Consider the following 11,566-nt stretch of genomic DNA (forward strand, 5'->3'; position numbering starts at 1 on the left):
ATAAAGTTAACTTTCACTAATAGTTAATTTAGTCCATGAATAACTGAACTTAGTAAATACAGCTCAGCCAGGTGTCATTTCCTCTAGGAGGCCCTTCCTGACCCATTGTTCTCCTACCTCACTTCTTACTGGACTGAGACCCACCCACCACGCTTCCCTGCACGGTTTATTGTACTTTTCACACCAGCTGAGAAAAAGTGTTTCCTTGTCTTTTGTCTCCCCTCCTCCCTCTGTACCATGGACACTATACAGGTTTCCCCAATATATCCCCCATGTTGGTTTCCCTTTTCTTACACACATTGGTCATATTTGGGGAAAACAGAAATATGGCTGAGTCTTCTCTAAGCTGGGATGTTCTGATCATTGAGATTCCCACACCCTCTAGAAGAAACCCAAAGTGAGAAATGGGCCCACTAAAATATTCAAAGTAATTATTTCTGTTTTTTTTTTTTTTCCAACACCACCAAGCAATTCTTCAATTCTCAGTGAACACTGAGTGTTCCACAAATTCAGCTCAATTCTGATGTCTCTCTGGAGACAGATTGACCCCACTTTAGATGCCAATTGCAAGTCCAGGTTGTTATCTGTGCTACTGACTGGCTACAAATTGGAAGTTCCCACAATCACCTCCTTCAGTCTGATTAATTTTCTAGAACTCAGGAATAACAACTTGATCAGCCGGTCCTGCTAGAGATTATTGATTGATTTATTACAAAGAATATGAAAGTATATGATTGAAAAGCCAAAGGAAGATATACATAGAGTGAGGTCAGGAATAGTCCTAAACACAGCAACTTATGTCCCTGTGGAGTTTAGGGCGTGTCACCCTCCCAGAATGTGGATGCATGCTGGTTCACAACCTAGAAGCTGTCCAAACTGGTAGTCAGGGACTTTTATGGATCATGGTTGATTAAATCATTCACCAATGGTGATTGAATTTAATCTCCACATACCACCCCCTCACTGCAAGTCACAGGTGGGGCTGTCACTTCATTAACATAAAATCAAGCATGGTAAAAAGGGCCTTATTATGAATAATATTACACCCATTTTACCCTTATGGCTCTGAAACAATTTCTGGGATAGAGGATAAAAGGCCTGATATGATTACAAAGGATGCTCTCATCGCTTAGGAAATTCCAAAGATTTTAGGAGCTGGAAGCTAGGAACAAGTAGATGAAGGCCAAAATGTGAATTTATTACAAATCACAGTATCACACTGTCGATATTTCTTTTGTTGATTTAAAGCATCCACTGTACACATGACCGCAAATTTGAAATATTTCCTGGTAGCTGTAGAACTTCTGATCCCATGTTCTCATGGGGACATTGACCTATTTACTCAGAAGGTCAGCATGGAGAAAGTTCAACTTTAGGCTTTTAGGCATGACTACACTTTTTTTGGGTGTGGGTGGGAAACCAGAATGCCTAGGCTTGAAATATATCTCTGCTATTTTCTAACTGGGCAACTTGGATTGCTCAACATCTCTACCTAAGTTTTTCATATCTATGAAATAGGGATAAAAATACTACTTAATCTCTTTGGGAATATTAAATGAATTTATATAGTTAATATGCTTTGAATAGTACCTACCACATAAGAAGCCTAATGAACACTAGCTACTCTTTGTGGGTAAAAGTCCTGGTATCTTTTTATGTGGTAGGACAGTACTGGATGTGGAACCTCAGGGCACCCCAGCAGTACTGGCAGGGACCTCAGTGTGCACAATAGTCAGAGATGGTCACTTGAGGCTCTGGGGAGACAGGACAACCAACACAAATGCCTGAGCATGGAAGGTTTGAGGAGGTGAACAGAAGGCAGCATGGCTGGAGCAAAGCGCATGGGGCTGCAGGATAGGGCCCCCAGATGTTCAGTTCTTTGTCAAATTTCTTGTGCTTTTTTCAAGACTCTTTATGTGTATATAAGGAAAAACATATTTATATATGTTCATATAAAATATTTTCTTTTTATAACATATCTTTTTTTTAAATTTTACAATGTTATTTGGAAATTTGTTCACACCAGTGCACAGAGCTGGTTTCACTTCCCTTTTTTTACACTGCATAGTATACCATCATACCATTTGTTTAACCAGGACCCCACTGTGAACATTTATTTCCAGTCTTCTGCTGCTACAGACAGTATTATAGTGATTAACTCAGTGTAACAGTCATTTTAGAGTTCTATGAGTATCCCCAGAAGATAAATGCCTACAAATGAAACTTCTGCCTCAAAGAGTATATGCATTTTTAAATAGATGTTGTTAAAGTGCTTTCCATGGAGATTGTATGCATTTTAACACCCACTGGCTCTATACGAGACTGTTTCCTTATATCTTAGATGACACACCGTGTTACTAAACTTTTTGATCTTTGCTAACATAAGTAAAATCGGCTATCTCAGTATAAAATTCTGATTTTCATGGTTTTTATTACACCTAAGGTAGGGCATCTTTGCACATTTTTTAGTTTTTGGCCTTTATTCTTAAAAGCTTTTTATATTTCAGAAAACTAGCCTTTTGTTTGATCTCAGTTGTAAATTTTTTCAAGTTTGTCATGAATTTTCTGACTGTGCTTTGGTGATTTTTGTGAGGTTGAAATATTCTTATGTAATAAATTTTATTTTCTTCTGAGCTTCTGCTGTCTTTTCATATTAAGCAAGCACTGGTGCAGTCTAAGAATATAAAGAAAATTTCCCATAATTTCTTCTAATGCTTCTATGGTTTATTATTTTATATCTAAATCTCTAATACATTCAGAATTTGTCCTTCTGTAGGGTATGATGTATGGAACTTTTTTCTTTCCTAAATGACTACTTAATTATCTCAATACCATACATTGAAGAGAACATTTTTCTGCCCACTGATTTAAAATGTAACTGTTAACCAAGACTAGAACTATGTAAATTGTTTTATTCTGGAAATAATCCCTGAAAAAATGACATCTTTTCTATGTGTGTTGTAAGAATCCAGATTCACTCTTGCTCTGAACAATCATTCATGTGGTGGCCCTTTGATAAAAGTAACTCTATTGTCCTCTATTTATAGACTAGGAAACTAACTGAACCAGAGAGACACTGAAAACTTGCTCAAGATCCAACCACTAGTAAGTGACTGAGTCCCAGCTATTAACCACTATGATTCTTTAAAGAAATATTAAATGATGCTGTGTTCACTGCAGTTATTCCTGGCTTCTGTAAGGTGGGGATAACAAACTTACCTCTGTGTATGGGTTGCTCTGAAAATTAATGATTCAGTCCATGTTTACACCAAGGACCTAGTCAGTGCTAGTTATTTACATTCATTTAATGATTTAGGGCTTCTTTTGCTCAGAGTCATATATTTCTGTAACACTAAACACTGAGACCTAAATCTGGGTGTGAATCTCTAACAACTATCTTCTCCGAGTCTTCTTTGCATCTACAAAATGGGCTCAGTAGCAATACTTAACTTACAAATATTGCTTTACATATTAAATGAGATAAAATGTGTCAAGAGCCCAGCCCAGCATTCTCCTTAATGCTCTACCTTGCAAGCCAAGCCTACAGGTTTTTCTGTGTTGCTAGATAGTCACAAGGGCGCTGTTCTTCTCACTTGCAGCAGAGCAACTCTTCAGTCTGGAATGGGCACCTAAGAATTGCAAACAGTTCAGCCTCAGACCTAATTATTAAAAAATCTTACCTGAATGGGCCTACTGTACTTCACAGTTATGGCTTCTGGTAGGAAATTGGGCTGAGTGGGTGCTGGCTTAAGGACAGACCCCAGAGACCAATGCTCTAATTGACATTAGTTTCTTCCCCTGAGGAAGGAGATATGCTTCTTCCTTCTGCCATAGGCCACCTCTCCTCAAAGATACTACTGCTTTTCCCCTTCTGGTCTCTGGAGCCAAATGAACTTAATATTTCTGGCTATGAGATAATTTTATACTCTAAATGAAACCTCAACTCTCCTCTGTTACTAGCAGCCTTGGGTCCTCCTTCGTGTCTCTTTACACTGAGGTCAGCTCTACCTTTTGTCAAAGAGTTTGGATGCCAGGTAATACTGGCTTCCTGTTCCCCATTAAGCTAAAGAATCCCTAAGTTTCTCTGCAATTCCAGGTTTCAGCTGGTTGAACTGACTCTTGTGCAGAAACCTTACAACACTTGACTAAGTCCAATGCCAGCAAGCACTATTGTGGTCAAGGAAGGCAAGTTCCACCTTCCTTTCACTGACAAAGGGCAAATGACTTGTCTCAGAACCTATATTGAATGCAGGAGCAAAGACCTGATTATGGTCTAACATTTATCATGCATAAGCTCCTGAACTAAACCTTTATATTCTCTCTTTCACTGAATTTTCACAGTAACTGTATGAGGCATGCGGGCCTTGCTGGTCTCAGTCAGTGCTCCATGTTCATCACATACACAGGACAGCTTTCTGTGTTAGGGAGGGATGGAAGGGAATCCACCTGAATGAACTAGACACTGTCAGGAGATCACATTAGGAGAGAGGCTCATAGAGCAGGATCAGGGTTTTGGAGCATCAAGTATAAAATTACTCTTGTCTTACTGTCCACTTGGGGTTGTCTTGTTTGAAGATCCATCTTGATGGAGGATGATTTGTTTTCTGGCTGGGTGGCCCATTTTTCTGTCTAACTGAAGATCTGTTTGGCTCATGGAGTGTCTACCTGTCTAGCAGGGGATCTGTCTAGCTGTGGTCCTTCTGGCTGGGGTCTGCGTATCTGTCTAGCCAGAGGTCTTTCTGAGAGTCTTACCAAGCTGGCATTCAGTCTGTCTGGAGTTCACTATTCCAGCTATCTACTTGGGAGATTCATCAGCCCATCTGGCTACAGACTGATCTGTTGGTCTAGGGTCCATCTAACTGTGAGGCTAGATGCCTGTCTTACCAGCTGAAGATCTTCTGCCAAATTAGCAATCTGTGTGCATCTGCTGTCAGCTCAAGGACTGGGGGTTTGCCTGGCCAGTCTATGTGAACAGCTCAGAGTTAGTCTGGTTGGGGGTCTTCCTGTCTGACTCTGGTCTATCTGGTTGGGGATCTTTCTAAATAGGGTCTGACTTCTCAGGGGTCCATTCATCTCTCCAGATGGGGGTCCAGCTGTTCATCGGGTTTGGGTTCTGTCTGTCCAGCTTGGTGTCTAGTTGGCCAGTTGGTTTGGGGTTCATTTATCTCTGAGCATAGTGCCTCACTGTCTGGCTGGGGTCATCTGTCATGTGTCTGAATAGGGGTTCATACTCCAATGAGGCCCTGAGAGACTGAGGTCCATCTGGTGAGCAGGGATCTAGCCTGTTTGAAGGATCTCCTGATTTGTAAGGCATGCCAAGTTGATAAATGTTCTGGATGGTGGGTGGTCTGTCTGGCTTAGGATGCTTATCTACCTGAGGGTTTGTCTCCTTACCTGGCTTGTTGACTGCCTGGGGATCCACCCCGCAGTCTTCTCAGCAGGTGGTGCATCAATTTGTCTGCTAAAATGTAGGTCTTTAGAGTTGGTGAGTTGGTGGGGACTATTCACCTGTCTAAAGTTTACCTATCTGCCTTGTTGGGAGGCTGGTCTGTATAATCAAGGTTCTTTCTGTCTGGCTTGGAGTCCATCTGGCTAGTTAGAAGTTTGACTAGGTCAGTCTGCCCGCCCACTTGGGGGTGGGTCTGTCTAGCTGAGAGAATGTACCGGTCTGTTCAGCTGGGGATTTGTTTATGTCTGTCTGGGAATCTGTCAACCTAGGGGTCCATCTGGCCTGTGTCTGGCTGGCTGTCTAACTAGGATGGGTCTTTTTGATGGTTTCTCTTGCTAGAGGTGGTCTGTCAGGCTGTTAGTTAATTTATCTCTCTGGCTGGCAGTCCATCCATCCAGCTGTGGACTGTCCCTCTAAAGGTCAGTCTAGGTGTATGGCTATCTACTTGTCCTGTTTGGGGGTTCATCTGTCTGTGTACCCATGTGGGGATCTTTTTACGTGTTTGAAATCAGTCTGCTGGATTGTTATATCTGGCTTGGATCTGTCTGAATGGTGGTTGGGGGGTGGGGGAGTGTCTATCAGTGTTTTCCAGGGCCCACCCATTTCTGTGTCCAGCCGGGTGTCTGAGTGAGGAAGGATCAGATATTGAGATGAACTAGTCCATTATGGTGATGGGGCAGTCTCCAGAAACCCACCTGTCCATCCTCTTCTTCACACCTGGAAGAAACTACCTAGTCCCCTGGGGTTGGGCCCATTCCTGATGTTTATGTTTGAATCTGTTCACTGCAATCTCACCAGCCATTATCTCCCAACTACCTCCCCCAGCCTCGAATCTTGAATACTATAATCACGGGGCAAAACCCCTACATTTCCACCCTGAGAAACTTTTATTTTGATCCAGGACCAGCTTTCCCATTCCCAACACTTCACATAGCAAAGAATGGCCGTCAGCAGTCCAGGTGCCCACGTGGGGCAACAGGCAGGCAGGGTCCAGCACTCACACACGGGTCCACTCAGCAGGGGGGTCCCGGGGCCCCTTAGGCCTTCCAATGCGTAGGTTGAAGCCTGGAAGAAGGGCACCATGGGTTTCGTGGAGAAGCTGAGGCACGGAGATGTGTGGAAGGTCATCCTCAAGCCTCCAGGCCCTGGTGGTTTACTGCAGCCACATCCACAGGACTCGGAGAGTGTGAGCCACATGCCACCATCCCTAAACCCCCAAATCCTGGGATTCGAAGCTGCGGATGCCCAGAAACCCAGGCTTTGACTTACCTAGCCCACCACTCTGAGCTCCATCCACCACGTCCTCATAGGCGTCAGGCCCAGCAGGGCTTTGGTCAGCAGGAACTGCGGGCAGAAAACCACCCCCAAAGATTGACTCAGGCAGCCCACGGAGCTCCGGAACCCACTCGGGGCAGAACTGCATCCTCCATGCTCCCGGAGCCTGAGCTGGCAGACAGGGCCAGGGCGGTGAGGGCAGCCAGAGGGGGCATAGCGGAAACCGACGCGTCCCCCTGGAGTAGCTAGCGTCGCCAGAGAAACCGACCCAGGCTTCAGCCCAAGACTAGGCCTGGCACACTTCCGGCCGCGACGGGAGTTGGGAAATAGTCCCAGAAGCGTGGCCGCCGGGAAAGCATACACGTCAGCTTAGGCCCAGATCAGGCAGGACTCAGGGGCGGGGGTCTCGAGGCCGCCAGGGCCTTCCCGACCCCAGCAAGACTGGGTCTGGAGAAGGCGCAGGAGGGTGCCGGTCCTCCGCCTCGCGCCCCAGCCCGCTCGGGACTCACCGCCGCTGGGCAGCACCCCACGCGCGTTCACCGCCTGCGCTTGCAGCAGCCGGGCGCGCGGCGTCACCTGGCTGTAGAGCGGCCCCTCCTCTGCGCCGCGCCCCCGCGCCCCCGCCCGGGTGCCCGCCGGCGCCCCGCGCTTCTGCACCACCGCATACGTGTCGGCCATGGCGAGGGCCGGGGGCCCAGGCACCGAGATGCTTCTGCGAGTGGGGAAGACGGGGGAGGAAGTGAAATGACTGAGCGGAGGGAGGGGGTGGGGAGTGCGCCTAGCTTGCAAACCGCGGGCTTCCTTCCCACCCAAGGCGCTAGCAGGTCAGGTCGAAGAGAGCAGGTGGGCAGGTCTCAGAGGAGAGAGGATGGGGTCTCTGGATGAGGGGAGTTCGGTTCTGTCTCTCGAGCGCCTGGCAAGTTAGGTGAGTGAAGGGAAGGGAACAGCCTGGCAGGAAAATGGGCAGGGTATTGGTGCTAGGTAAGGGGTGGTCATTTCTGTGCACACGTCTGAATAAAAGAATGAGGAAGTGGCATCTAAAGGTGGGAGGGAGGGATAGCCTCAAAATGGAGAGCTAGTTTTGAGGACGATGGGGTAAATTTTGCTGCAAGGGAAGGTTGACTGTCCCCAGCACCTGACACGAGGCCTGACAAGTGGGTGGCATCAAGAAATATTTGCTAAATTAATGACTTGGGAAGCAAAGAAAGGGCTAACATAGGGGCTAACCTTAGAGGCAGAGGCAGTGGGATCCCTGGGTCCAGTGTCATCTTGGGGCAGGTTCCTGGACTCAGTTCAAAAAAAGAGCCAGTGAATATTTGATAAACTGGACAGCAAGGAAGGGCTGGTGTTTCAAGAACAAGGAAAGAGTTAGCCTCTGAGCATGAGAAATTGGAAAGGGAAGAATGAAGAGATGGAGCTGGGTACCTGAGGACCTGGCCAGGTGGGCGCCGTGTGGTGGGAAGCATCTGGGAAGTCTGGAAGGAGAGGGCCTCATCGTAGACTGGGGCACAGTTCTGGGGAAAGACAGGAGGGGAAGAGTATGAGATTTGGAGGAAACTGGCCGGACCCCTGTTTGGGAAGTCCATGGAAGTGACCATGGACTCTTGGGGTAGAGGGGTAAGCTTAAGAAGAACAGTCTGATAAGGTAGCAAGGAGGACAAAGGTGGATATCATAGTCAGGTCCCTGCCTCCCAGAAGGAGTCCATGGTGGCCAAACACTTCTTCTCTGGGTCCTGGTCTCCGTCTGAGGCTTTGATGGTAGATACAAAGAAAGTAGGAAGGGGGCCTTGGTACCTCCTTGAAATTCTGGCAAAGAGGGCTGATGTTTTGGACTGCTGAGAAGAACATCTGAGCCACCGTGTGGTATAGGATCTGTATTGCTCCTGGTAGGGAAGAGGAATCATCAAAAATGGAAGACAAGAGGAGGAGGGATATATTCTTGGATGGAGACTGAGGCTCTCACCTCTGTCTGCACAGCTGCAGGCCGCTGCTTTCTCATCTCCAGGACTACGTTGAAGAGGCTGAAGTTAGGTGGGATCATCTGAGACAGAGAAGGTACATCTTTATTTTTCTTGATATCAAAACTTACTATAAAGTTACAATAATAAAAAGTGTATAGTACTGGTACAAAGATAGACCTACCAATCAATGGAATAAAGTTGAGAGCCCAGAAATAAACCCTTACATTTATAGTCAATTGACTTTCAACAAGGATAACAAGACCATTCAATGGGGAAAAGACAGACAAATAAGTGCTAAAATAATAATAATAATAATAAGCGTTAAAAAAAACAGACAAGTAATGGGAAGAATGTGAGTTCAAATCCTCATACATTGCTGATTGGAAGGTAAAATGATGTAGCTGTGGAAAACAGTTTGACAGGTCCTCAAAATATTAAGAGTGGAGTTATCATATGATGTACCAACTCCACTTCCAGGTATGTACCTGAGAGAACTGAAAACATGCTTCTATGCAAAAACTTGCATTTTCATAAGCATTATTATTCAAAAGCAGCATTATTCATAATAACCAAAAAGTGGAAGTAACTCACATTCTATAAACTGATAAATGAATAAATAAAATGCAGTAGATCCTTTCAATGGAATACTGTTAAACAATAAAAAGGAGTCAAGTACTGACATATACTGTAATATGCATGAAATTTTAAAAATATGCTCAGTGAAAGGACCCAGTCACAAAGACAACATATCATATGATTCAGTTTACATGAAAAGTCCAGAGTGGTCAAACCTATAGAGACCAATAATAGAGTAGGGGTTACTCTATTTGAAGAAATGGGGAGTGACTGCCAATGGATACAGTATTCTTTGTGGAATAATGAAAATGTTCTAAAATTTATTGCAGCGATGGTTACATAACTCAGAAATATACTAAAAACAACTGAATTGCACACTTTAAATGGATAAATTACACTTTTCTTAAAGATTGTGTTTATTTATTTGACAGAGATCACAAGAAGGCAGAGAGGCAGGCAGAGAGGCAGTGGGGAAGCAGGCTCCCCATTGAGCAGAGAGCCCCATGCGGGGCTTGATTCCAGGACCCTGAGATCAGGACCCGAGCTGAAGGCAGAGGCTTAACCCACTGAGCCACCCAGGTGCCCCTAAATTGCATCTTGATAAAGCTGTTTAGTCCCAATAGTTTATTTTTGCTTTTGTTTCCTTTGCCTCGGGAGACATACTGAGAAGCATACTGTTATGAACAATGCAAGACAAATTACTGCCTATACTCTCTTCTAGGATTTTTATTATTGGGTCTCACATTTAGGTCTTTAATCCATTATGAATTTATTTTTGTGTGTGGTTTAAGAAAGTGGTCCAGTTTCCTTTCTTTCTCTCTCTCTCTCTCTCTCTCACTTTTTGCACGTAGATATCCACTTTTCCCAGCACTATTTATTGAAGAGGTTCTTTTTTCCACGACATATTTTTGCCTCTTTTGCTGAAGATTAATAGATTAATTGACCATATAATCATGGGTTTATTTCCGGGCTTTCTATCCTATTCCATTAATCTACATGTCTATTTTTGTGCCAGTATCATACTATTTTGATTACTACAGTTTTGTAGTATAACTTAAAATCTGGAATTGTGATATCTCCAACTTTGTATTTCTTTTTCAAGATTGCTTTGGCTCTTAGGGGTCTTTTCTGGTTCCATCCAAATTTCAGGATTGTTCTAGTTCTGTGAAAAGTGCTGTTGCTATTTTGATAGGGATTGCATTAAATCTATAGATTGCTTTGGATAGAATGGACATTTTTAACAATATTTCTTCTTCCAATCCATGAGCATGGAGTATATTTTCATTTATTTGTGTCATCTTCAATTTTTTTCATCAGTGTTTTATAGTTTTCAGTGTATAGGTTTTTCACTTCCTTAGTTAAGTTTATTTCTAGGTATTTTACTATTTTTGGTACAATTGTAAATTGGATTGTTTTCTTGATTTCTCTTTCTGCTGGTTCATTATTAGTGTATAGAAATGCAACAGATTTCTGTACACTGATTTTGTGTACTGTGATCTTACTCCATTTATTGGCTTTAGTAATTTTTTGGTATAGTCTTTAGGGTTTTCTATATATAGTATCATGCCATCCACAAAAAGTTAAAGTTTTACTTCTTGCTTATCAATTTGGATGGTATTTCCTTTTCTTATCTGAGTGCTGTGGCAAAATAAATACCACTGGATGGTATTTCCTTTTCTTATCTGATGGCTGTGGCAAAATAAAAAGCTTTTGCATACAAAGGAAACAAACAATAAAACTAAAAAAAAATGACCTATTGAATGGGAGAAGATGTTTGCAAATGACATATCTGATAAAGGGTTTATACAAAATATATAAAATACTGATTCAACTCAACAGCTAAACAGGAAATAATCCAATTAAAAAATGGACAAAAGAGGGGCGCCTTTAACTCAGTGGGTTAAAAATGGACAAAAGACATGAGCAGACATTTCTCCAAAGAAGATATCCAAATGGTCAACAGATATATGAAAGGATGCTCACTCGACATCACTCATCATCAGGGAAATGCAAATCAAAACACAATGAGATCTCACCTCACACCTATCAGAATCGCTAAAATAAAAATTTAAGAAACATCAAGTGTTGGCAAGGATGTGGAGATAAAAGAACCACTGTGCACTGTTGGTAATGTAAACTGGTACAGCCACTCTGGAAAACAGTATGGTGTTTCCTCAAAAAATAAAAATGGAACTACCTTATGATCCAGTAATTGCACTACTTGGTATTTATCCAAAGAATACTCAAACACTAATTCAAAAGGATATATGTGGGGCACCTGGGTGGCTCAGTGGGTTAAAGCCTC

General features: G+C 43.5%; 1 protein-coding gene and 1 long non-coding RNA gene across 3 annotated transcripts in view; one reads left to right on the forward strand and one right to left on the reverse strand.

The window, feature by feature from the left end:
* LOC116573922 (SCO-spondin-like) overlaps positions 1–9,067 on the reverse strand; it is a 182,532-nt gene extending 173,465 nt beyond the window's left edge. Inside the window, exons 1-6 of one of the 2 annotated variants that reach the window (XM_032314335.1) lie at positions 8,688–9,067; positions 8,519–8,607; positions 8,150–8,238; positions 7,952–8,006; positions 7,234–7,436; positions 6,719–6,793 (exon numbers count right to left, since the gene is read on the reverse strand). In XM_032314335.1, the coding sequence (XP_032170226.1) occupies positions 6,719–6,793; positions 7,234–7,436; positions 7,952–8,006; positions 8,150–8,238; positions 8,519–8,607; positions 8,688–9,059 (883 nt within the window). In that variant the 5' untranslated portion in view covers positions 9,060–9,067. Of the gene's footprint in view, positions 1–6,718; positions 6,794–7,233; positions 7,437–7,951; positions 8,007–8,149; positions 8,239–8,518; positions 8,608–8,687 lie in introns of those variants that run through there. The other variant, XM_032314332.1, reaches the window with a different exon arrangement.
* LOC116573924 lies at positions 7,366–11,217 on the forward strand. The gene is made up of 3 exons (XR_004279066.1): positions 7,366–7,649; positions 8,702–8,779; positions 11,179–11,217. It is a non-coding gene; the product is annotated as an uncharacterized LOC116573924 (long non-coding RNA).
* The last annotated feature ends 349 nt before the right edge of the window (positions 11,218–11,566 follow it).

This window comes from Mustela erminea, chromosome 15, assembly GCF_009829155.1.
Source record: "Mustela erminea isolate mMusErm1 chromosome 15, mMusErm1.Pri, whole genome shotgun sequence".
Lineage (NCBI taxonomy): Eukaryota > Metazoa > Chordata > Mammalia > Carnivora > Mustelidae > Mustela > Mustela erminea.